The sequence below is a fragment of the Lates calcarifer genome, linkage group LG20 (genome assembly GCF_001640805.2).
Source record: "Lates calcarifer isolate ASB-BC8 linkage group LG20, TLL_Latcal_v3, whole genome shotgun sequence".
NCBI lineage: Eukaryota > Metazoa > Chordata > Actinopteri > Centropomidae > Lates > Lates calcarifer.
In genome coordinates this window covers 11,352,285-11,378,218 of record NC_066852.1, presented here as the reverse complement: position 1 = coordinate 11,378,218, position 25,934 = coordinate 11,352,285, and the positions used below count along the sequence as shown (strand labels likewise).

The following is a 25,934-nucleotide window of genomic DNA, read 5'->3' as shown; positions in this document are numbered from 1 at the left end:
GTTATGTTACATAACAACTGGCAGCTGACCCTGCATTAATATGTCAGTAAACCTTTCTGAGTTATTCAAAGATATCACCTCAGCGTGCCACTTCAGCAGCACAGCATATTTAGCATATTTGGTGAGATATTTATGTAACAGGACTAAAGGTTTACAGCCATGGACATCAGGCTGCCCTTTTTGCACAGCAGTGCTTTGAGCTAAATTCTAATGTCATCATGCTAGCAGCTTCACAAAGACAGTGCTAACAGGCCGACGTTTAAAAGGTTTAATGTTTACCATGTTTACCATCTTAGTTGACTGTTTTAGCATGCTAACATTTGCTAATTAGGGCTAAGCACAAAGTAGGGATGAGACTAATGGGAGTGTCATTAGATTTACAGGCATGTTCATACGTAAACCAAAGTGTTCAAATAAAAAAATCAGTTTTTTAAAAAAAGAAGAAAATAATAGAAAAATAATAGAAAAAGTCATTTAGGAACATTTCACTGTGTATTGATAGCCATTACAGTTGATCCTCACTTCATGGCACTCCATCCAGCATAGTTGTTCTGATATATCACTCAAAGCCACAATGGGGACCTTATGGTGGTACTGGAGGAAAGGTCAAAGGATCACCAACACCAAAGTCAGTAGGATACATCATCTGATAACCCTAACCAATTATGAATTAAACAGATGGACCAACCAACAGACCAGCGCTGCCATCCCTACAGCCATGCCGCTAGTGTGGCTAAGACACAGCATTCACTGCAAACCACTAATTGTGGCTGCAGTACAACATAGCGTACAATCCTTGCTAAATCTCAGTCTTGGCTAAAAGGAAATTATTTGTCAGGTACAGTAGAAAGTCTTTGTGCAGTGCATTGCTGGGTTAAGAGCTTCAGAAATCATCAGGCTGTTGAAAAACATTAATTTCCTCTGTAGCTGGCTGAGCATTATGCAGGCTTTATTGGAGCTCAAGGGGAAAAGAATTGATAGCAAAAAAAGAAACTATTAAGAGATGTGTTACAATTTGCTGGAATTATTAGGAATGAATCACTAAAAATTTAGCACTTTGCTCTGTAGATCTTTTGCCTTTCTCGTCCCTGTAGTATCCTTTGGTGTAAAGCAATCACAGACTAGACAGGTTGGTAAATACAAATGTGCCGAGTGCAGTTTATTGACATCACGTTGCATGATTTTGTGTGTTTAAGGTCAGAGTTTTTAGGCAGTTACTGCTCATCTGTCTTTCCGTGGTCTAATTACAAGTTGTTTCAGTCAGGTAGAGTCTTGGACTCCTTTATCATCTATGTCTTTTTTCATTTATGTGAAGCACAGTCTATTCCACCAATCTGAATCAAATGGTCTTCATAAATAAAATGGGTTATTATTACATCTCCAGCCCTTCTAAACCTGACTTTTGATATTAAAGATTTGATAGCAATATAAACCTTATTTTATCTCAGTTCTCATGTCATGAACCTTATGCATCAAAGCTGTATTCAAATGATGGTACAATTTGTACAAGACCCATAGTTGGGCTGGCCATTAGGCATACTGGGACAAATCTTGGTGGGCTGCTCTATCGGTAGGTTGGTGGACCATCAAAAAACCCATACTGGCTCTGTCATTCTCTTTAGCAGCCTTCTCTGTGTGCCAGTCATGCAGGGGTGAGCATGACAGTGTGCGTGTTCTGGGACTAGGCTCACTGGCCAATCAAAACCAAGTTTCAGCCCCCACCAACCCAGCCAGGCCACTAAAATGAATTTTACTGTGAGTTATGGGTTGTTCTTGTTATAGCTGCATTTAGATATGGATTTATGGTTATCAAACTGAGAGGGAAAGTGCTGTAGTGTTGCCAATTTTCTGACATTTTCTGATAACCAAAGCCTCCAGAAACTACTAGGGCCCTTTATAATCCACATATAATATCCATCCTTACATCATCTATACCACTTATCCGTATAGCTGCGTGAGGAAACCAGAGCACCTGGCTCAATTGAAATAAGTAAGTTGAACCAAATGAAAACATCTTGACTGTGAAAACATGAGTTTCCATTACAATTTTTTTTTTTTTTTTTTTTTTTTTTATTTGCTCGTAAATAAAGAAAAATCTGTGGTTGTTTTCCAGTCTGATAGCAAGCATCAGGGCAAGTATGAATACATGTTGGTAGTGATGTAATAGAATAGTAAAAACTAAAAGCTCTGCTGCACAAAAGCTTGGAAAGTAATCAAACTTAACTGAAGTTTAAATGATTACTGTCACTTACTTATAATCATTATATAACTCTGTATGCGTGGCTTTAACACAAGGCCCCAAACAAGGACACGCATTATTGTTCCTTTAGTTCAGCTCCAGGGTTTCTGCTGCTGAAAAAGTGATAATAGAAATATGTAGTTGCAGGGTTACTGACATGTGCATGAGCAGTAATTTCATACCTTTTCATACGGTTCCAGGTGATTGAACTGAATGGTTTTGTTACTGGTCTAGTTTTATTTTATCTTTGTTTTCTTTCTAGTTTTATAGTATCTTTGTCTGAGTTGACTCACTTTTATGATATAAAGCATTAACATATAGTTGATTTTGTAGAATCTTTTTATCATCAGTTTTCTCATTTGGGAGGGTACAGTAACAATATTCATCCTTTCTAATGTGTTATACATACTTGTGGTGGTTACCTAGTGCTTACTGATTGCTGGCTTCAGTATGCAAGCAAATTGCTGTCTGATTAGCTGCGCTGCACTGAATGTGCTGCGACCTAATCTGCTACATTTCAGTGACACCTATAAGTTACCATAGTGACAAAAAAAAATATTGCAAGTCAGTGTCTGTCATCCACTTTATGTCTAGTGGAGATGAGAGAAACCGGAACATCAGTGTGATACACAGTGGGAAGCTCCACACAGAAAGGGCCAACATTGGGAATTGAATTTGGCCAGAGTAGTGGGGGGCCTCTGTGGTGTCTGATGGTCTCACTGTGTTTAGTCTGGCTGAACTGTAACATGCCTGATAGTTTCAACCAATACAGAGGTGCAGAACATAGATTTGTCTACTTTTACTTCCCTATAAGAATCATATTTTGTCTGTTTGGTTGAAAGTTCAGCAAACATATTGCTTGATTAGCCATCACTTTAATGCTAAGTGCATAACTAAGTGCACTGCAGCCTGTGTGCAAGAGATGCCACTGTACCTGCAGTCGCAACATTAAAATGTTATGACCTCAGAGCAAAAGGTGTAATGCCAGAGATTCAAGATTCCACTGAGCACAAAGATGCGGTCGTTTAGTTTATGAGGTGTAAGTCACTGGAGGACCAGAGAGACTGGCTGTGCTTCTGTGTCACCGTGTCTCACAAGCTGGTTAAAATGGCATCATACCGCTGCCATATCATAAGCCAGATCAGTCATCAAAATCTGGACCTCTGCAACAGCTGCAGTCTGAATCAGCTGTGGGAAAGTGTGACTCATTACATGAAGATGGTCATTGAGACAAGTGGTCTGCATATCTAGCCTTGCCTCAACTGTGTATCTCAAGCTCATAGCTGTCTGGAGAGAAATTTTAATCATGAAATGTTGATTAAAGAACTGGCAGAGACAGAGGTAGCCATTTGTTTGGCTTTGACTTTGAGATCATATGTTCATAAACTGTTCTCTGTCTGGGTTGCAAGTTCTTGCAACAAAATTTCTTTTGTCAGTTTAGCTATCTTATAAAAAAGAAAAAAAGAAGAACACAAGATGGAGATTTTTGTGCAGCTCAGATTGTGCTGTAGCCACCATTTCATATTTCATTATATTACACCTCACAGCTTTCACAGCTTTATTGATTGAAACTGATTTGCTAAAAATGTTCAAAGAATGCGTTGGTACTTGTAGACCATTGCTCGCCATTGCAATTATGCAAAGCCCCATTTGTTTAACTGGGAACATGCACTTCTCTGGTGATGTGGACTGAATTGTCAAAACAGTTGATCCTCATTTGCTCTGTTGTCACTCTTCACTCACATGACAAGTGGTCTTTATCACAAGATGGTCTAGACAAGATGGAAACTCCTCTATGCAATCTAAACTTCCAGGATTGAAAAGGAGGTTGTGAGGTGATATAAGAGATGGCAGCTTCAAAGTAGGAGCTACAGAACTGAGGTGTAACACTCAGCTCTTAGGCTTTGTCTAAATATCTAAGTGTAACAGAAATGCTCATTCCTTGTCAGAGGTCAGTCAGACATAACTAAGTCAATACAGGCCAGACAGGAAAATCCTTTACTGATTATCATGATCTACAAACAGTTTAGCTGATGAATCAGTGTCATAAGAGTCAGACCATGTACAGTTTAGTAATGCTGAATCAGATTCTGGACCAGTGTTGCACGTCGCAGGTGTGTTTTAGCCATGCTGGTGGTGTGGCTTAGGGATGGTACTGTCATTGTGTTGGCTGGTCCACCACTTTGGTCCAGACTGAAATATCTGGTGTAGATATTCATCTCTCCCTCAGGATAAACTGTAGTAACTTAAGTTTTCATCAAGTACATTTTTTATTTAACCAGTGCTTTAGTTTAAGAACAAAATACCCACAAAACTAATGGACTAAGATGGTGAACATGGTAAATGTTATACCTGGTAAACATCAGCATGTTAGCATTGTCATTATGAGCATTTAGCTCAAAGCGCTACTGTGCTTTGCCTCACAGAGCTGCTAGAATGGCTGCAAACTCTTAGTCCTGTTTCATTGTAAACCATTTCCAACATACAACAAACATATGATAACAGAGACATGTGAAATAGCTAGCTGATACAAATCAAAGAGGCTATAAATGTATTTTTTAAAGCATTACTTAATAATGTGGGCTACGGTGGCCTAAAGGTGAAGAGAAGTGAGCTTGTGATGTGTTCAGTCCCGGCATCAACAGGATTAAATCTGGGTGGGAAAAGTGAGGTCAGGCTGCGGTTGTACTGGGCATAGGTATGAATGTGATCAGGGGAGTCCCATTAAGAGAGGCTGCCTCTCAGAGAAAGGTACTACTGTCAGCTGGGATTGCCACATCAATCACAACTGCTCCGTTCTGCTCCTTGTCAGGCCCCACTAGGTCTGGTTGGTTAGTCAGCAGCAGGCAGAGGAACAGCTAAGATACAGTGCAGAAACTAAACTAAAACTCCTAGGCCTCTGCTAGAGGGTCCAAGCTCTACATGTATACATATACAGTATGTTTGCGTGTGCGTGTGTGCGCGTGTGTGCATGTGTGCGCCAGTGTAAACAAGTGTGAAAATGCCCTTCTGTTTTGCTAAGAGGCACACTAGACTTTGTCACACATTTAACAGCTAACTCACCAGGATCACATTTGATTCTGTTCAGACAGGATTAGCTTCAGGTTTGTCATAAAAAGTAACAATGGACCTGAGTTATGAGTGATTGCAGATAAATTAGGACTATAATCAGTAGTAGTGGATTTCTGGTATTAGTTACTAAGAACAAAAGCTGTGTTAATCAAATTCAGGATTTGCAATTGCTGAGGTACTGTGCAGACTCTGTGGAGACTGCAAGATTAGATTAACTAACTGAATTATTACTGATGATTATCACAATCGATGAATAAATTATTTAATGTTAAAGTGCTCACTTTCACATGTGTCAATGTTTTCAAAGTTCACAACACGAGGATATATGCCTGCATCTTTAGCCATCTCTGTGATCATTTGACAGAAGCAGAGCATTTGAAGCTGGTCCATCATGAGCCCTTTAAATTAGTCATGCAGGCTGCTGACCCACATTTGGGACTTCAGCTGAGGGAAAAGGCAACCAGGAAGTTGTAAAAAAAAAAAAAAAAAAAAAAAAAAAAAAAACATAGGAAGTGCATGGGGAAGTACTTGAGGGGAAAAACAAATCTTCAGCTTCTTGTCTTGCTTATGGATTAGAGAGTCATCTGTTTGTATACCCTATGCCCCCCACCCCACCCTTAGTTTTAAATAACTGGTTTACAAATTTATGAGATTTACCCTCGCCTCCTCTACGTGAGATTTGCCTCCACACTGTGGCCAGACAGTACCTGTAAGGTCCATTTGTGGTCATTTAAAGTACATTTCTCATCATGTCAGCCCACTATTGTGAGTTTACACCAGACTGTGCTTCGTAGATAAATGTGGACCTAGCCTTAGTAGATTAAACACTACTTGTCATTCCTCCATGGCCGAGAGTATTAGGCTTCACTTCAGACCGTACCATTCACAGTTTCACATCCTGTGTAAACTGCGTTACAAATCCATATTACCCATATAGGCAGCTCTTCATTACAGTAGTCTAAGTGGCATTTATTGTGGTGCTATTATGCATTAAGCACGTGTTAAAGATTACAATCTGCCCCCTCCTCCCGGTCACTAAAGGTTCCTTTCGGTTGTGCTGCACAGCCGACTGCTTATGCTGCTGCCGTCGTTAGCCGAGTATTGAGCTACCAGCTGACCTACTTTCTCGGTTCTCAGCCACTCAGTCCTGTTTACAAGCCACTGTCAGCGGAGGATGTGGAGTACAGTGCCTGGAAAATAGACGGACGCAGCCCACAAAGACCACGAATGGGAAATTTGGTCGTGTTTCGTTGATAAATTAGGACTGCCAAATCCGCAGACAGCTCACCGGCGATTAATAACAACACGTTATTAACTTAGGCGTTGTTATGCAATTTAACGCTTTCAGTGCTTTCGCCCGGTCAGTCAGTCGCTGGTAGCCGCGCTCAGCTGCTATGCTGTAGGTTTTTTTTGTTTGCTTGTTTAAAAAAAATGACTGCATTGATTAAAGTTGAGTGTGGAGCTTTATTTCTGCCGGAGACACGTTTTCAAGGTACGTGAGATTTAATCTGAGCTTTCAGTTTCGCGTCTCTCTGACAGAGGAGCGCAAAATGTTGTCATATCGCTGCCGCCCGTCTACACTGTAACATCAAAGTTCATGAGTGGCCTCTATCCAAATTAAAGTGGAGGTGGTCGACCGCATGATTAGCCCCTGTCAAGACCTAGTTAATCATTTTCTACAAGACCCAGACTGTGTAGGATGAAGATATAACACAGGAGTCTACATCAGCGGCTACGTACACCCAGCGCTCTTGAGTGCTGCTTACATGTTTTCAGCGCTCAGTCATCAAGTGCCCTGGTTACAAGGTTGAAATAACCTATTTTTTTCCGTTGTGCTATTGCTGATGACATCCATGGCAAAACACTGAAGGGATTTTCGTCACTGGCTCCTCAAAGACGCCAGATAGCAAAATGTTAAATGTCACGGGGAAAAGAAATCCTTAAATAATTTCTCAACAGGCTTAGGTCAGGCTGATGTTACCTAACCTGGCAGCTTTAAGTCCACTGGATTTCACATTTCTCTGACTAACCTACTGTTTTCTTGTTCTTTAGGCTTTTTGGGCCACTCATTTGCAACTGACACAGGTTTCTATAGAGAGAGATTTCCCTCTGTTTGATTCTGTGGCAGAATTACTTATTTACCATGTGCATACTGAGAAGTTAGAGGGTCATTGAGTGCACTCATTGGCAGCCCCAGTGTTTTTCTTTTGTAGGTGTGTAACCAATAGAAGTGCCCTTGTTCCCTTATCACTTTACTTACACCAGAAATCACAACAGAAAACTGAGACTGTAATTAGAAATGAAATTGTAATGGATTTTAAAGGCATTTAGAATTTTTGTTTATGCTTACATTTTGTGTATGCACATACAGTATGTGTGTACTGTATATCAGGACTAATAGGTTTATATGACCAGCATATACATTTAGGTGAGGATAATAATTAACCATAATAATCAACTCATGAGGAAATGAAGCAAATTAGTTACTGTAATCCCATGCAAATATGATTCTAGATTATATACAATGTATTATCATACAGAAACAAAAATTATGTATAAAATATGTAACGTTTGGTCTAATGTTTTTGTGTGTGTGTGTGTGTGTGTATTTATGGACATTGCAGTGTTAAGTGAGGCTGTGTTATGAAGAATTCAAAATAAACTGAAAAAAAGGTTCCAGATTGATTGAAACTAAGCTTGTCCAGGCCCTGTTAGTGTTTACCTGACGGCTTGACCTGTTGGCTCAAAACCAGATGCAGGTGGTCAGGCAATGTAAACTTTCAGACACGCAGACAGTAGCACCCAGACTACAGGGTCGGATTAGCAAGTGGCCTTAACTCATCCATCAGCACAAGAGCAGTAAAAACACTATGAGCTCTCTGGCTGGAACACTGCAGTGGTACTTTTTAAAGAATGTTGTTGGCTTTTGAAAAGGTTGCATAGTCTTTTCTCACTAGCAGTCTATTAAGTGATTCATTTTCTTGCATGTGTGTGTGAGCAAGCAAGTGAAACATTAGCATAAGCATCATAAACCCTGTGAAATAGTTATTTCTTGGTAACATTAGTGGTCAGCAGCATTCATTCAGTGGGTTTATCGTAGTTTTCCAGGAAAAGATGTGTCAGTACTATTTTCAGAAAGCAAGCATTTACAAGTTCTAATGGGTTTAATAATATTTGTTCTTTAATTCAGCTCGGAGGGACATGGGAATAATACAGTGAACAACAAAGTATTATGGTGATGACAAACACTTATTTTATTGTGACCTCTCAGACTGGGAACTTAAATTTCCAGATTTTTTCCCATGTCTCGTCTAGCACTTGATTTGTTTAGTTTTACAAAATATATATGTTTTGTTCCTCATTATTACTCAAAAATGCTTTGCTAAATAATTTCTTAACCAGTAATTAAAACATTACGTAAACCTTACCCAGTGTACCTGTTTTGAAAGAAGTACAGATTGTTCTCATGAAGTTTGTATGTGGTCTAAGTGGTTTTGTGCATCTTTATGGTTCTGATACTCAGACATGACGCACAGCTCACATTTAAAGTTTCTGTGTTGAAATACCAAGAAACTGGAAACTGCAGCCAGTGTCTGAGGTGGTGATGTTGGCTGGGTTTTAACATTTTCAGTAATAATAAATCAGTGAAATGAGTCACGTATACTGACCGTTTCTGCTTTGGTGATTAAAAACCAGGAGTGGGTGATAAAGATATGGTTTTATATGATATATATTTTGAAAAGTTTTCTGGAAAACCAATTTAGAAACTGTTTATGGACATGACATGTTTTTGGCTGATCCAGAAACTTAAACACCAGACAAATGAAGCTGCATCATCACATTGATGAAAAAAATCCAGTTTGCTCTTTGATCAGGATTATTGCCCATAATCGCCTATTATGCCCAGAGATATTAAAGCAATAGCTGCTACGATGTAAATGGTATGGTAAAATCCCTGACAGCTGACAAATTTTATAGTCTCACCCTAATAAAGACCCAAAGTAAGAGAAAATTCCAGTTGAATTATTTATAAACTGGGTCTGTCAAGATGCAAGGTAATTGTGCAAGTTCTAACTCTGTTTTGGTAGTTGTATAATAAATTATGGGCATTATAATTACACAGTTCTTGTCCAGCACCATAGAGATCAACAAATAAAATTTTATTTGGTCTTTGGGCTTGCATTAGGTTAAAGATAAACTGCAACTGTTGTATGATTTACCCAGTAAATGCCATGTATGTTAAAACAAGTCTAAGCATTATGAGGTAAAAAGTCTGGGTTTTTACTCTTATCTAATGCACAAAAGACAATAATTTCTTCAGCTATACATTGTGTCAAGTGTATGCAGTCCTTATGTGTTGAATCTGACAGACATGCCAGCCTCACCACAATCACTGACGTGAAACAGTTTTTTTTTCTTTGACAGCTACAAATATCTGCTGTCATCATCTTCCTGTACCTATGCCAGTTACAAGCCATTCTTAGTGTAAAGTTACTCCTGCTATCAATAACAACCTGTTTGCATGAGTGGTACTATCTGTCATCAACTATTCAGAGCTACACACAGGTGTTAACGATCCATAAAGGATCTGTCAGATAACATGACAGTGTTGTAGTATCTCAGGTAGTTTTAATTTTCATTCACAAGATGAAAAATAGTTACCTAACAGAGTGTGACTGAAGCGTGCGTGTAACTCTTAATGTTCAAAGACCAGCAGCGGTCTGTGAAACAGAAGTGAAGAGGGACCAAGGGCTTTGCAGATGTCCCTTTTTTTTGCAGCAGTCTGCAAGCGAGTGGTCTGCTGCCATGCTTTTTTCCTTATTTAATGACTGCAAATTGATGTTAGAAATTAAATTAAGACTGGCAGTAACTTTTAAAATTTGTTGGATGTTGAGGAATGCAGCACTTGATGCAAACGTTAAATAAGCAACTACTGTTTGCCACAGGAAAGCTGGTACAGGACAGCATTATATCCAGTAAGAAGCTATAGGGTAGGGAGGTTAGGGTGTGAGGTGTAGTGGTGGCAAAGGTTGTTTTTTCTCCATTAAACCTTAAACTGAAACCTACATTCTTTCAAGAAAAACACTGCAATCTCCTCCTTGACATTCAGTTTCCACTTTGGGAGGTTATGTGCAATAAGCAAGAAATGTACTGTCAGAGTAATAGTCTCCGTCTCTTTTACAGCCTGTTTACATACAGAGTTTGGTCATGAACTTGAACTTGGACGCACTGACTTCTGCCATGAGTTCAGGTTGCTGGTTAAAGGCTTTAAATGAGGGCACAAGTGTAACCAGACTCTGGAGTTTTTTAGCTGTTAACCTTTCTAGGTGTGGTTTAACCTCAATACATTAAAAGAATGCATGCTGACATGTGAGGTTTCATTTTACACAGCTTTGTGGAGTGAAGAAGTATAAGTAATAGCTGCATAAAGCAATTTGTGATGCAGCAAAAATTGCATTTATATATAGTTAATTTTCCAAATAGACATTTTACCAGTAGTTTAAATCCAATTACCAGAATTAATTCATATGATTAATGTCATTTAGAAAGGAAATTTGGCTTTCCTCATTATGTTAGCGTGCACCTCAGAGAAAACATTCATTTTGTTATTGTATCAACATTTCAGGAGCTTTTTTTAAAAGAGGTTTCAGTCTGACATTAAAACACACTCTGTTTGAACAGTTTGGCAGTAAGTGTGGACAGCACTGCAGTAAATGCAGAAGTTATGTTTCTGATTAAGCATTAATGTTTCCCTCAGTGATCATTATTTATTTATTTATTTATTTGCTGTACATGAACTGAAAGTCAAGGTCAGTTTGGGAAACATTAAAATTATAATGGCCCAATTAAATAATAGTAGTAATATCATTTTCAGTAACAATCTTGAATTTCAGTCTGTGGTTGTACAACATCTTTGAGCATCTTGTGCTCTGAATGCAAAGTTTCTCCCTGCTGCTGTTACCACTTTCTTTTCATAAGTGTTTGTGTGGATGCAGGAGAGAAGGAGGACATATGGGTTTGTTTACATTAATTAAGACTCTGATGGAAAGGTGTGTTTCAGTTTAATTGTTTGTGCAACTGTCCGTTCACATGACAGCATGTACATCGTAGATTGTAGAGGACATGGTTAGCGCAACTAAAGTTCAGATTAGAAAGATTTGGGACACAACATCTACAGAACAGTTAAGGTGTGATGTTAGTCATTACAAAACACTTGTTTAAAAGGAGTTAAAGCCTGTATTCATGGTTCAACATCGCTGACTTGGAGCAGGCAATGGAATGTGAAACTGGGCCCCCTGTGTTTAAGTTCATTCATGCAACTTCCTGCATTGTAACTAGATGCTGTTGGTCCAAAGTTAATCACTTGTGCAAAATGGTTGTAATAATTTATTGAAAGCACTATTGACTAATGCATTATACCCCGTGGTTAATGTCATTTGCAAAAAACACCACAGGAATGTCTCCTCGCTTTGTGCCTTCTGTCAATTTTCCCTAGCTTCTTAGCTCACTATGACACATTAGATTTAAGTGTGTGACAGAGAAAACATGAATCAATACATACACTTGAATAACGCAACCAAAAACAGATTAGATCAAAATGATTGATAATGTCTCCTGAACAGGATTTAGGGCTCTTTTCAACTAGAAGGATTATCACTTTGAAGCAGAGAGCATGGAGAGTAGACAGTTAAAGCATGGAAAAGGAGAACAAATCAGAAACCAGTGATGCTGTGATCTGTTAGATGAATGGTAAGAACAGGAACTTAGGAACATAGCAGCTCTGTGAACAATAGTGCCTGGATTTAAAGGTAAAAGCAGAATTCACATTTTACATTTGACATTAATCTACAGTATATGTGTAAATACAGAGATTGTATAATTTGTGAGAGGCATTCTTCACTGTTTTCAAATCACACACGTATGGATTGTAAATCAGATTAAATCACTTGATATGAGAGCATGAATTTGTGAATGTCAGTGATGACGCAAATGTTTGTTGAATAACATTATAGACATACTCGGTAGTTACATGGGGAAATGTCACAGGGTGAATATGTTTTTATTAGCGAGACATTGCTGTTTAATCGTAGTACGATTTAGAGAAATCCTATGCATCCTGTGCTGGTGAATCAGTCAGTCTTGTCATAATAAACTGACTAGCGAGTTTCTGAAATCTGCCGGTTGCCTGGCTTGTTTCTTCTTCTTCTCATCTGTCGCAGCCTTGACAAATGTGTGTAGCTGCAGTGCCCTGCTTTGTCACTAGAAATGTATCTTCTGCCAATAAGTCTGCACAGCCAGTATTTACTGTGTATTACTGTGGCTGAAGTAGTTTTTGTGATTAACTAAAATAGTGCTTAAACAGCTACATGCAGTTTTATGTTCATACATGATATGAGAGTAGAGAAAGAACAGTTAAAAGGGAATACTGAAACCCAAGATGAAAAATTATTCCTATAATGAAATACCTCTGTTTCTTTATTAGACTACTCTTGTTTGTACTCCAGCTCAAACTAGTTTCAAGGGACATGCAGGATACAGACCTTGAATTGGTTTTGTTAAATAGATACATAGAGACTAATAACCTTTTTAGCAGTTAATCATTCAGGGTTGCACCCACCGCATCACACTTACATTTCAATTTTTTTCCAAGTATTTCTCTTCTGATAGTGGGTCTCATTTCACTTGAAAATGATGGAAAATACAATAACTGGTACTTTCCCCCAAGGCCACTTGTGTACATCACTCTGTGTGCATGTGGAATAAAGACAAACACTGACAACTGCCTGAATTCTCATTACCCAGCGACTGTAATTATAACTTATAATTGATGTATAATGTAAAATATTTCCAAACCGCAAAACCATGAACTATTTTAATCAAGGTTAAAGGAAAGTGTGTGAGTGTTGTTTTCCTACGTGAGGGTGGCTCAGAATAAAATAAAGGCTCTTTGTCACAGTTTTGGGTAACTAACATGATGCATGTTCTGTAAACCACATAAAGGAAAAAAAAACATTCCTTGCAGCTTAGATTAATTGCAGAGATGTTATTAATAACTATAATTGAATATAGTCTTATGTTGTTTCATTGCAGCTGAACAAGGCTGCAGTCTTTGAGGTCTTAGTTCGGAGAAGGTGGACATTTTACACTCTTTTTTTTTATAATGCTGGGTTATCAAAAGACGTGTCTGCTTCAGATATTTTTCTAGGTCAGAGGAGCTCCTCCTGTGCAAAAACACTTCTTTAGTGATGGACTACTGTATCTAGGTAGACGGTAGATGGTAAATGCACTTTACATTGTATTATAGTCATTCAGCAAAACACCTTGAGTCCTAGGAGTATAAAATAGATGTTTTTTTAATTAATTTTTTTTTTAACGGATGAATCTTGATGAATTTTTCTACATGCTTACATTGTGTTAACCTGAGTTTATGATTCTATAACAGTTTTTCATCTTCAACAAAATTCTCATTTTCAGGATGATGTTATAATCAGTTTTGTCTGTGTTTGCAGGACTTGGTATTTCTTTGGTGTGCTGGAGGCGGTGGTGGGCAGCTGGTCCACGGTAGAATTTTCCAAAAGTGTGTTCAGACAAGGTCAGCGCGGATGGGACATATAAGACTTCAGAAAGGGCCTGGTTGGGAAAGGGAGTGAGTATGGACAACCATTCTGACTTCGGTGGCCCCTGTCCATCCACCCGCAGGGAATGGGAGTGAGTATCAACTCAAGTTGACTTCATTTTTTGATGTCTGCTGGATTTTGGTGGATTTTTCACTCCGCACTTCATACCAATACTTCATATTGTGCAAATTATTATTGTAATTGAATTACATGTGTTTATGATGTTGCATTAACACACATGAAGGGTGAAAGAAACCTAGAAACCTGAGCTGGCATATATTGTGGGTGCATGTAAATGTAGTCAAAGTGCAGTCAAAGTGCATTGGACACCCCCACCCCCCACCCCCTAACTTTGCTTTAACAGGTGTGTAATACCCTGGATGACTCATGACATGGGTTATTAAGTAGTTTTGCTCTGAGATACTAATTTATGGATTATCAGCGACATTCATAGGTAAATGGTCAATAATTAATCATTAAACAAGTATCATTAAAAAAATTTGGGGGGAAGGGTTAGGGTTAGAGTGTTTGGGGGAAATTTGAGGCATGACAAGTGTTAGATATACATATATAAAGAGACATACAGGCCCACTGGCTTCTTTTGGCTAACTGATAATGCTGACAAGATGTTAAAAAAAACTTCAGGTAATGCAGTTTTTGTCATTTTCTCCTTAAAAATGCCTCAGTTATTCCTCTTCCTCGCTTCCTCCACCATTATTTTATATCACAATGGTTGGCATATAATGATTGAGCACCATCCTAACTATTGTTCAGCTGCTGAACAATAGTTCAATGTGTTGCACAGATCTATTATTTTTTCTGTGAAATAAATGGAGCTGAGCTGCTAGTCAGAAAGTCTGAAAAGACGTTTTTCAGTCAGACTATGGTAAAGAGATAAAAAAAACAATGGATGAGAATGTGGGCTGACTATGGATTAAGGAATGAAATGATAATGATGATGTGAAAGTGATTTCTAAGAAGGATTCAGATGACTCATATTTTTACAAGAATTTGGAAGTTTAACTGTCCGTATAACATAACCATTGCACAGAAGAGCATGTGTGTACAAACTCATTCCAAGAAGTCATTTAGTAAATTTTAACCCTGAATAACTGAAGAGATCATGCACAGTGCATAACCCCGAGTTTGAGCTGCAATTTGCTACAGTGCTACAGTTTTCAGGCTATACCACAGTTCAATTCACAGTGACCAAAAGAAAATTTCACACAGATGTGATCAAAGCATCACTGTGTGGCTATATTAATATTGATTTATGAGAATGAAGAATTATACTTGCACACAGAATTTGGATTACAACCACAACTCTTATTTCTGACTTAAACTTCCACTGCTTGCTCTTTGTTTTATTTGTAGTACTGTGTCTTATACCACTACAATTCATGACTGTTGCATTACCTGCTTGTTGTATGCTGTGGCCACACTGGTAACCCACATCAGTGAAGATATGATGTTAAAGGGAATGCTTGCATTGGTACCGTACTGTTGCATTATCATATGATCATACTTCATTACAGATACTTATTCTTTTCCATTCTTTTTTTCTTGACATACCCCAAAATCACAGATTTGCCTGCACATTATACCCTCAAACATGATTCAGATAAGGACAAACTCACCAAAAAAATCCAGAAACCTTGTACCTGAGTAAGAGTTCTACACAGGCCTTAAATTTGAACCTAAACCTGAAGCTACATTTTGGCTCTCCAAGCTAATCTGACATGTTCTTCTTTCAGTGGAACCTGACAGAGTATTGGGTTTGGGCAGCAGAAGCCTGGTAGCACTACTTGAAATTGCTCATCAGTCAGAGTAGCTTGCTACTATTGCCCTTATTCAGGTTAAAGTCTTATTTGGGTGCGGCTGTTTACATATAGCCCAATGCTTTATGACTGATTATCTCTGTTGCCATTAAGGAACCTGTTGTAGTACATTAAAGTCCAGTGCACTGTTCTGGCTTCAGATAATAATTATCTGCTGGCGATAATGTGTAAAAAAGATAACATGGGCCGAAACAACATTTTAACTTGTGCGCTTCTGTTTCTAGCACCAGCAGCTGCGTGGAAGATTTAATGGATGAAGATGAGAAAGACAGGGCAAAAAGGTACTTTTGTCTTGTGTTTATGTTTGTATGTCTGTCAGTTTGGACTTGTATTTAACTCAATATGCAGTAATGAACATGTGTGTATGCAGTACTCACTTTTGACCACAAGGGGCAGAGGAAATTCAAAACAAGCTGACATGGAGACACAGAGTAACATCAGGTGACACACAGTTGCCATGTTCAGCTTAGTTGCTAACTTTGTCTGCTGTTTTGTGCAGAGCAGGTCTATCAAAGCTTGTCTGCTGAAAATGGTAGTGATGAGAACCTACAGTAAACATGTGAGCCGTAAATCCAACTGCAAGTGACCCCTTTCATTTGACACTTGATGTGATATTAATGCAGAAATACAGAGCAAATATTAATGAAACTGAGAACATAAACTGAGAGAAACAATTAGTAAGGAAACACAGTGTGAATAAACAACTGTTTTGTACTGTGTAAATTGGACCAAGTCAAACTGCTGTATTCTGTGTTTAATCACTTGGCTCATTTAGAAAATCCAGTTCTGCTTTTGAGCCTGAACTTGTATTTTGCGGTAGAGTTAATCACCCAATTTATCTGTAATTGTTGGTCTAAAGACCTCAACTGTGTTTACTTCTTTGTCATGCTCTATCTTGATAACAATTACTTTACCCACATATTAGAACAAACTCATGTTCTTCTTATTTTCAGCACTGAGCTCTTTCACTTCTTTCTTCCTTTCTGTTTATTGTGAAAATGATTGTCTTTCAGTCTTCTAGTTGTAGAGCTACAGCCTTAACAGGACAAATACATGTTAAACCATAGCAGCTTGATAGGCTTTCATCTCTATTTCCACTGATTTATAATTGTTTTCATGTGTTGACATCCTAAGGGCATCCCGTAACAAATCGGAAAAGAAAAGAAGAGACCAATTCAATGTGCTCATCAAGGAGCTATGCACCATGCTGCAGGGCCAAGGCCATCCACGTAAGATGGACAAGTCCACCATATTGCAGAGAACTATTGACTTCTTGCAGAAACAGAAAGGTATTCGAATTGTTTCTTCTTTCAGGCACACCTTTATGCATTTCCCCATATAATAACTAATACACTTCTCCTTAGGCAGAATGTTTAGCTTCCATCATTCAGTCGACTTAATTCTTGTCTTCTCTTCTACCCATCATCTTTTTTAGACATCACTGCACAGAATGAAACCTGTGATGTGAGACAGGACTGGAAGCCTTCGTTCCTCAGTAATGAGGAGTTCACTCAGCTAATGCTGGAGGTAAAGCTCAGGAGGATGTTTTTGTAGAACAGCCCAAGTCGATTAAGCTCTGACACTGACAAATATTGTTAATAAAATAACAAGGAGGCACCACAGTTATATTTTCACTGTTTAATTTCAAGTTTGTTATCCAAAAACATTGTTGGAAATATAACAACTCCCTAACTGACACACTTTGAGGCAAATAGGGCACATGGAAAGTAAATAACAGCACATCAACAACACACGTCGACATAATTTTGTAATGCATTTAACTATGGCTTTGTGCAGCTGTTCAACATACTTGGAGTGTCATTGTTTTTCCCTCTTCTTACAGGCCCTAGACGGTTTCTTGGTAGCATTAACTACAGATGGAAACATCATATACGTATCTGACAGTGTGTCTTCACTTACTGGCCATTTACCGGTAAGTTAGAAAGCTTAATTAAGTTACTTTTACTCTCTCGATAACAGATTTCTTTTGTAGTTTTCCTGTTTTGTGCTATTTATTTATTTATTTTTAATTTATTTTTGCAGTGTTCAGCCTCAGGCATATTGTTATAAAAAACATTTGTTGTTGTAAATGATCACTTCATCCAGCACATGTCAGAATACAATTTTATACCTTGGTGTTCATTTGATTTTTATTCCCAAAACACATTTATGAGTGATAGTTTGAGCACTTCATTTAAGTTCATGACCAGACTAAGTATATCTCAAACAAAAGTAAAACACTTAAAATTCAGTTCATAATGATTATGTCATATGTAATGCTATTTCTATTGTAACACTGTTGCATGTCATATACTCCTAAAAAGACTGACTGTCATTCATGTATCCTTTTGCACCAGTCAGATATGGTGGACCAAAATATCTTGAATTTCCTCCCGGAGCGGGAACACGGGGAGGTGTATAAGCTGCTATCATCCCACATGCTGATGACTGACCCCATTGCTGCTGACTTCCTTGACAGTGAGTATCCTACTGGGCGGCCTCTTTGCACACATCTGGCCCTTGTGTGTCTCCAACACCGCACTGTGTCTGGGTCATTATGTTGAAGCACAGCATGACCTGAATGGTTAAAGCCTGTCTCCCATCAAATCAGGAGGTCAAACGTTCAGTGTATGGGGAAATACCGTACACATAATGTTAGATGTTAACATTTTTCACTTGTAGCTCAGAATTCAGTGTTTTAAGGTCTTTGTTTCTATCAGAGAAATAACACTTGACTCTTGATATCAGTTTTTTCAAGGTCTTTTAGAAGCATTTTAGTGTTTCAGAACATCTCTAAAAGACTGCTTTGACACTGATAATGCCACTTGAAGCTCTTTATATATAGAGCAAGTTGCTGAACTGGGGTCTGTACTTTATTGGATTGCTGATTAGCGTGTATCTATGATTAGCCTTTTAGCTAATAATAGGAGCTAGCTTAGTATCATAGTTAAGACTCTAAATCAGTGTTATGTTAGCACAGTAATCCAAAGCAATGTAGTATCTGGGGCTCAAGACACTGACCTTAATCCTGCGTTACTATTGGGCTTTTCCAAGGAAGAGAGATGGTGAGTCGGGAGTCTGTCTTTAGAAGCCTAAATAGCAAACAGTCACAGAGTGATCCCCATCTCTTGGGTACATTTCAAAAGAAACATCAATCTTTGGTCTCTCTTGTGCAAAAAGGAATGTGTGGCTTTCAGGCAAAATGATGCCGAATTGTGTTACATAAAAGGTGGATTTTCAGATTCACCTCCTTTTTTCAGGCTGAATTAATATAAAAAGCATCTTCAAGTGGTTCACAAACTAATGTGGCATGTCGTTCCAAAATATTTTGATTTTTGAGCATCTGGGGAATAATCACATGCTTGTAACTGCTAGCAAAATATGCATACTTCAGTACTAAAACTGCTGGGAAAAAAATGTTGTTGAAGACAAAGTGTTCCATTAGTCAATTTCTTTTTCAGAGAGTTCACATTTGAGCACGACTGAAGATTAGTAGTGTACCTGTAAAAAGACAGAGTAAGAAATATATTAATGACTGTATTAGAATATTACTTACTCTGTTGTAAGATCTTTTGGAGTACACAGTTTTTCATATTAATTGTACTCTTTTCTGTCCCTCAACTGTCAAACAAAACACAAACATGGTTAAGAGGCACTTAATTCAGAGTTGAGACAATTTGTTATAAAGATGCAGGTATACTGTATTATGAATAGGCTAACCTTGAAAATAAAATCTGCTGTTTTTCAGGTGAGGCACATATTGAATTTTGCTGTCATCTAGCCAGAGGTAACATCGACCCAAAAGAGCCGCCTGTGTACGAGTATGTCAAGTTTGTTGGAGATTTCAAGTTTCATAACAATGGTAATGATCTTTTTTTTCCTCTTTCTTCCTAAAACTCTGTAAGATATGTAACTTTTCTGCATTTAGTAAACAGTATAGTCCACAAATTCTCTTAATTCAGCATTAATTTAACAAACTAATTGGAAAAAAGGCATGAATAGTTATTTTTCATATATAAGATAAGATTAAGATAAATGATACAACTAATTGTGTGTCCCTATGTACCATGTCATCTGTCACACAGTGCCTACATCTTCTTGTAACGGGCTTGAACTGACGTTACCAAGAAGCCTGCAGTCAACGCTGGAGGAGCAGGTCTGCCTCATTGCTACTGTACGATTAGTCACTCCACAGTTTCTCAAGGTAAGACTAGCTGGGATTTTTAAACTTATGCCTTTGTTTCTCAGTTTGTTTTGCATGTGTGTGGCATCACTACCCTCAAGCAACATGTCGTACTGAAACGAGTTATAATTAAAATTTTGTTTGAGGCATGACACGTTTTGGTCCATACTGACTCCACAGGGTCAAGTACTCTGGAGATTTCTTGTTGTGCGCTGGCACAGTGTGGCACTCTGTGTACCTCCCAACTGATTACATCATTAGGATACATCCGATCCCACTTGACTTGACTTGAAAACTGGACACATGTCAGGTTATTGAAGTCAATTAAAGTCACTGTCATATGTTTTTAACCTTCCTGAGATCAATTCAGATCACATTAACAATTTTATACATACCCTCTACCCTTTCCATAAAAGGAAAATTATAAAAAAAGCATTCATCTCCTATGGTGGTTCAGGCAGAATTAACTTCTGATGGGGCAGTTATGTCAGGGTATAAATGTGAACTTTTCTTACAAAGGTAATGTCAGGTCAGTTTTTATAAGATGACATTTTTATAAATGAAACATGACAGGTCTTTTCATTCTTACTTGTCCGCCTTAAAATGTGCTGGAGCTCAGAGAGCAGATCTACTGGACAGGCTTCAACTCTCCCCCACCACTCATTCCATAATGTAAAAGACACTGATTGCACTGACTTGCCAGATGGAACAATAATGTCTGGACTATATGACATGGAATATTTTTTTCCCTCAGATTCTCAGACAGATGACAAATTCTCTGCAAGCACTGGTTTTAATCTGCAGTTTCTTTAAAACATATTTTTCAGTTTCTCCCACAGACTAGTTTCAGTCATCATAAGCATTTGTTCACAATATACTTAAATGTTAGAGTTTAAATATATTCAGAACATGCAAACTGTTATGTGTTGTGTTTTTCTTTTTATGATTACAAAATGATTACATGTAAACAAAAATGTCAGGCTTGACTTGGAGCAGAAATTATACTGTACATATTGTGACATGTTTCATAGTAGAAACATTATACCAACCCTGCAATAAGAATTTACTTAACGCTACAAAAGTGATGATAACTCCACAAATTTTGAACACATTACATTGAAACTGTCTTCATTTTCGTTGTTATGTGTGAACAAAATTAACTGAGAACAAGATGTAAGGCATCATTTCTGTCTGTTTCACACTAGACTAGTGCATCAACTACCTAGGCAAAAAAAAAAAAAAAAGTAAGACTGGTAATTCCTTGCTTTGCTGTGAATCCTAATAATGACTTTCTCACTCTGTGACTGTGGCTTTGTTTAGGATTTGTGTAATGTGGAAGATCCTTGTGATGAATTCACATCCAGACACAGCCTTGAATGGAAGTTCCTGTTTTTAGATCACAGGTAAAAGATTTGTAATGTGTCCGTCTCCTGTCTATCAGCCATGTAGATTGTTTTTAGCAAGAATTTGTGTTTCTTAAATGTGGATAATCTTTTTGTTTCAGAGCTTCACCGATCATAGGCTATTTACCCTTTGAGGTTCTTGGAACTTCTGGCTATGATTACTATCATGTGGACGACTTGGAGCTTATAGCTCAGTGTCACAAGCAGTGTGAGTAACTCTGTCATCTGTGTCTGTTGCTCTCTTCTTGCCAGCCTTCACCACTAGATCCAGGAATCCATCTCTTTCAAATAGTTTACAGTTACATGCATTCTTCTACTATACTAGTGTATAGAAAAGGCTTTGACCTGTGACAACCAAACATGGCACTGATGTACGCCGTCTTTTTTTCCTTTCTCAGTAATGCAGTTTGGTAAGGGTAAATCCTGTTACTATCGCTTCCTGACCAAAGGTCAGCAGTGGATTTGGTTGCAGACTCACTACTACATCACGTACCACCAGTGGAACTCCAAACCAGAGTTCATTGTCTGCACTCACACTGTTGTCAGGTAAGACTAACTGTTGTACCTTGGGGTAGTCTATTTTCTGCCAAGGGAGGGATATGTACACTTTGTCATTGTCCTGGGATTAGAGATGTTTATACAGTGTAGGTTGTTTTGGCAGTGGGTTTGGATTAACACTGGGATAGTTCGACCCTCATCACACTTACTGTTTCTATCCGCTGTTATTCAGTTATGCTGAAGTGCGAGCTGAAAGGAGGAGAGCATTTGGCCTTGAAGAGCTGTCTCCACCTGAGATAGCACCCTCCTCTGTGAAGGTAAAAGCCACGAGGCCCTCTACATATAGTATGTGATGTTTATGAGAGAAGTCTTTACGCCGGCTTCATATCTGACATGCTGTGTTGAACACTGCTCCGTGTTCCAGGCTCAGGAGCTGTACTTGGACATCTGCTCCACACTGGACCCTACACGGGACAGAAACAGTGGCGCACGTTCGGTATCCTCCCACAGCTCCCGGAAGTCCTCCCACACAGCACTGTCAGACTCTGCATGTGAGTCATTTTTCTGCTCCAGAAATGCTAACTCACTGAACAGCAGGTCAATATGTACAGAAATCCTGCTCCTACATGGCCACAGGAGCTGTTGTTATTTAAATTTAGCTGAGAAAATGTGAGATAATCCTTCAAATAAGCCTTTGTCTTTTAATCTGACAAAATTCTCTCTCTCTCTCTCTCTCTCTCTCTATATATATATATATATATATATATATATATATATACACGCACACACATACACATATATGTGTGTGTGGGTTACGATACATCTATGATGAAATGTTTCCAAGGCTTACTTTAGTGTGCCCTGTTTGACTGAGCCTCCAGTTTCTTCAGCTGCTCTTCCACCCACCGTCTAATATACTGAAACACTTCACTCCTGTCTGCATATTTATGAACAATACACAGTGCCAGATTCATTACAGTTCCTGTGCTGCTGTCCTCCCTTAACCTACGCAAATAAACACTTTCATTATTTTGAGAGACATATTCATCAAAACCACATTTGTTGTAAAAAAAAAGTAACATGACGAAGCATTCACTGAATGCATCATAGTTTGTGGGTTTAAGTCAGAGGCAGAATGAGGTGGCAATCAAGGGCTTGTGAATCAGCAGTATTGTTATACAACCAGGAAAGAGATGCATTTCATAAGTTGTTCTGGCTTTATCTCAGTTAGGGGCCAAATTCTGTGCTTAGTCTGTTTAGGAAGAAACACATGAGTATTGACAGTCCCCGTTTCTTAAACAGGAGAGTTTGTAGAATTAAATATTGATAAGAATTATACGGTGTAGTGTTTGTTTCCTGATCATTATACAAATCATTTAGCAATGGAACAATATGAGTCATGGTTTCCATACAACATAGAAAATATCTGAATGCTCTTGTGCATTTATATCTGTATCAGTTTACCTCATAAACATTATAATGAAACTGGCTTTCTAAAATAAGTGTAGTCTAGTACATAGAAAAATACAAAAGCTATGATAATTGCAGTATTTTTACTACACTAATGGCAATTAAAATTTAATTTGCTTATTTGATTTTTGTTAAGAGACCGGATACTGTCAGTGCATCTTTATGACAGATATCACAAGGATAGTGCTGTCCTTTACCGCCTTACAATGAAGGAGAACAGACAAATATATATATATATTATTTATTTATTTTAACCATAAAAAAATGCAGAGGAGTTTCAGTCATTTTTTCCAGCTTTGAGTCTTGCCTGCAACCCACTTCTCAGCCAGCAGGTACAAACAGCCACTAATCAGAGGGTTAGGCAGTCACCCCTTTGTAGCACAGGTCAAATAAAGTCTGCAGAGCAGTCAGTGCTGTTGGCAAAGTTTAATTGCTGTGTGAGCAGGAATAACTGGAAGCAACCTAGTTGAGCATATCAACAGTTGACATGTTATGCCCTTGTAACAGTAGTTAAGAAAAGATCCATAGTTAGAGGGTTTGAAGCAAGCAATTTTATTCACAACCACAAAGATCTTTAAAAGATAAGAAGTTTTTGCACAAACACTGACCAGAAAACGATGGACAGATGTACAGAAAGTGCATCCTTCCCATCAAATGAGTCAGTTGACAGAGAAAAACAAAGACTACAATCATATCCTTTACTGAACATATCCTCAGTCCACTATGATTCAAGTGTGTTAAGAGGTGACTTGGTGTCTCTTCTGCAGCGGCTAACTCCTACACAGAGGCCTGCACACCGTCATGGCAGTCTGCTTCCATTGGGACGGAGAAGACGTCTGCCAGACTCCAGCCGAGTAGTTCAAAGGTCAGTTTATTCAACGTGTGTCTCTGCCTTTTGAGTTAAAATGGTTAGATAGAAACAACTGCACCAAGTTGACACAATATCATGTCTGAAGAGACTGTGCTAAATTGTTAAACTTCATTTTCACTGTCATTTTCCCCTTGTAGAATTTGGCACAAAGACAAAATTCCTTTGACCTCGTTCCCCAAATGAGCATCCCCCTTTCTCCTACCTGCAGCAAGCACTCCGCAATGGTTAGTGTTTAGACTTCCTCTCCTGCCTGTTGCCTTCCTTTGCTTTGTTTGTGTACAGTATCTTACTGTTTTGACTGTTGCTGCCATATGCGTTGCTTGTGTACAGTGGCCCCAGGCCCAGCCATAAGATTGTGTCATAACACCAAGTGAGAAAGACAGTTTCTTTGTTGTTGTAGCTTTCCACATATTGCTTGTATATTTGTATATACAGTATAAATGACTCATTTGTATAATTTTTAGACCTATTTCACAGGAAAAATTGAAGCTTGATGTGCTTTCACAGTCACAAGAATAAACCTTTATATGACTCATGCCAGCTGATTATCTCCTCATACAGTCTGCCACATTTACAGTAACTTTGCCTGGAAAAAACACAGCTGTAGTACAATTTCTCATGCATGTTCCCAACTATTTTTTTTGGATCGTGTCTTTCCAGCAACAGCAAACACAGCAGCAGCAGCAGCAGCAACAGCAGCAGCAGCAGCAGCAGCAGCAGCAACAGCAGCAGCAGCAGTCGTCGCCCATGTATCCGCTGCAGCAGCCCCAGTTCGGTGTAATGAACCAGCTGAAGGAACAGCTGGAGGAGAGGACGCGCATTCTGCAGGCTGACATTAAGACACAGCAACAGGAGCTGCACGACATTAAGGAGAAACTTCACCTGGCTAACCTCCAGGTAACAGCTAAAAACGAAAAAAGAAAGTCTTCTCACACCATGCAGTATAACGTATCACATGTTGTTTTCTGCATCAGGAAAACATTAAATTTTCATTAAAAGACTGGTAGCCGCAGACATGTACGTATCAGCTGTCTGGGAATGTCAACATCATAGAGTAAGCTCATGTTACCTAACCCCTCACAGTAATAGTGGAATGGCCCCACCAAGAGGCCAGCACTAACCAGTTCAGCCAGAACCACTACATGACCCACATGGCGAGCACAAAGAGACTCTGGGAGTGGTGTAATGTTTGTTTAATAAAGTCGAGTTGTCTCCCTGTTTAATGTCAGTGCCTCCTGGGTGTGAAGGCGACATGCGACGAGCAGTAATTTGAAAAACAAACACACATTTTGACAGTTAGCCAATAAAAATGAAACCTGAACTAATCTGACTTCCTTTTTCCTGGTGTTACCTCACCTAAATATAAAGGCAATGTGGACACACTGCTGTGACTTTTGAAAACAGAATAAACACTAAAGGAAGGATAAATTAATATTTTCTGATTTTGCGTGTATGTGTTAGATGTTGTTACAGCAGCCTATCCACAGTGATTTTGGCCAGGCTCAGCAGCAGCCTCAGCAGCAGGGCCCGGGCAGGCCGGCCCAGCAGAGCCAGTCGGGGGTGATCAGGCAGCTTACGGGCCACCCTAAACCACCAGCCTGCGGGGCCCACAGTTCATCCCCTCACCCACTTCTGAGAGAGAACAGCTCACCCTCAACGCAGGTAACCACTTACATCCTACTTGAGTGGGAGGAAGGTTAAAACAATGCTTGTTTGCGTTGTAGTAAAAAGACACATAAAAG

The 25,934-nt window shown here is 38.7% G+C and overlaps 1 protein-coding gene across 2 annotated transcripts in view; it reads left to right on the top strand.

The window, feature by feature from the left end:
• The window catches only part of npas2 (neuronal PAS domain protein 2), a 42,332-nt gene that overhangs the window by 8,932 nt on the left and 7,466 nt on the right, over positions 1–25,934 (top strand). The window contains exons 1-18 of one of the 2 annotated variants that reach the window (XM_018691692.2): positions 6,325–6,803; positions 13,822–14,020; positions 15,992–16,048; positions 16,902–17,056; positions 17,203–17,294; positions 17,611–17,700; positions 18,125–18,245; positions 19,516–19,629; positions 19,853–19,971; positions 21,271–21,353; positions 21,455–21,561; positions 21,752–21,899; positions 22,084–22,168; positions 22,276–22,402; positions 24,089–24,186; positions 24,330–24,416; positions 24,853–25,089; positions 25,654–25,854. In XM_018691692.2, coding sequence (XP_018547208.1) covers positions 13,965–14,020; positions 15,992–16,048; positions 16,902–17,056; positions 17,203–17,294; positions 17,611–17,700; positions 18,125–18,245; positions 19,516–19,629; positions 19,853–19,971; positions 21,271–21,353; positions 21,455–21,561; positions 21,752–21,899; positions 22,084–22,168; positions 22,276–22,402; positions 24,089–24,186; positions 24,330–24,416; positions 24,853–25,089; positions 25,654–25,854 — 1,977 coding nt within the window. In that variant the 5' untranslated portion in view covers positions 6,325–6,803; positions 13,822–13,964. Of the gene's footprint in view, positions 1–6,324; positions 6,804–13,821; positions 14,021–15,991; positions 16,049–16,901; positions 17,057–17,202; positions 17,295–17,610; positions 17,701–18,124; positions 18,246–19,515; positions 19,630–19,852; positions 19,972–21,270; positions 21,354–21,454; positions 21,562–21,751; positions 21,900–22,083; positions 22,169–22,275; positions 22,403–24,088; positions 24,187–24,329; positions 24,417–24,852; positions 25,090–25,653; positions 25,855–25,934 lie in introns of those variants that run through there. The other variant, XM_018691693.2, reaches the window with a different exon arrangement.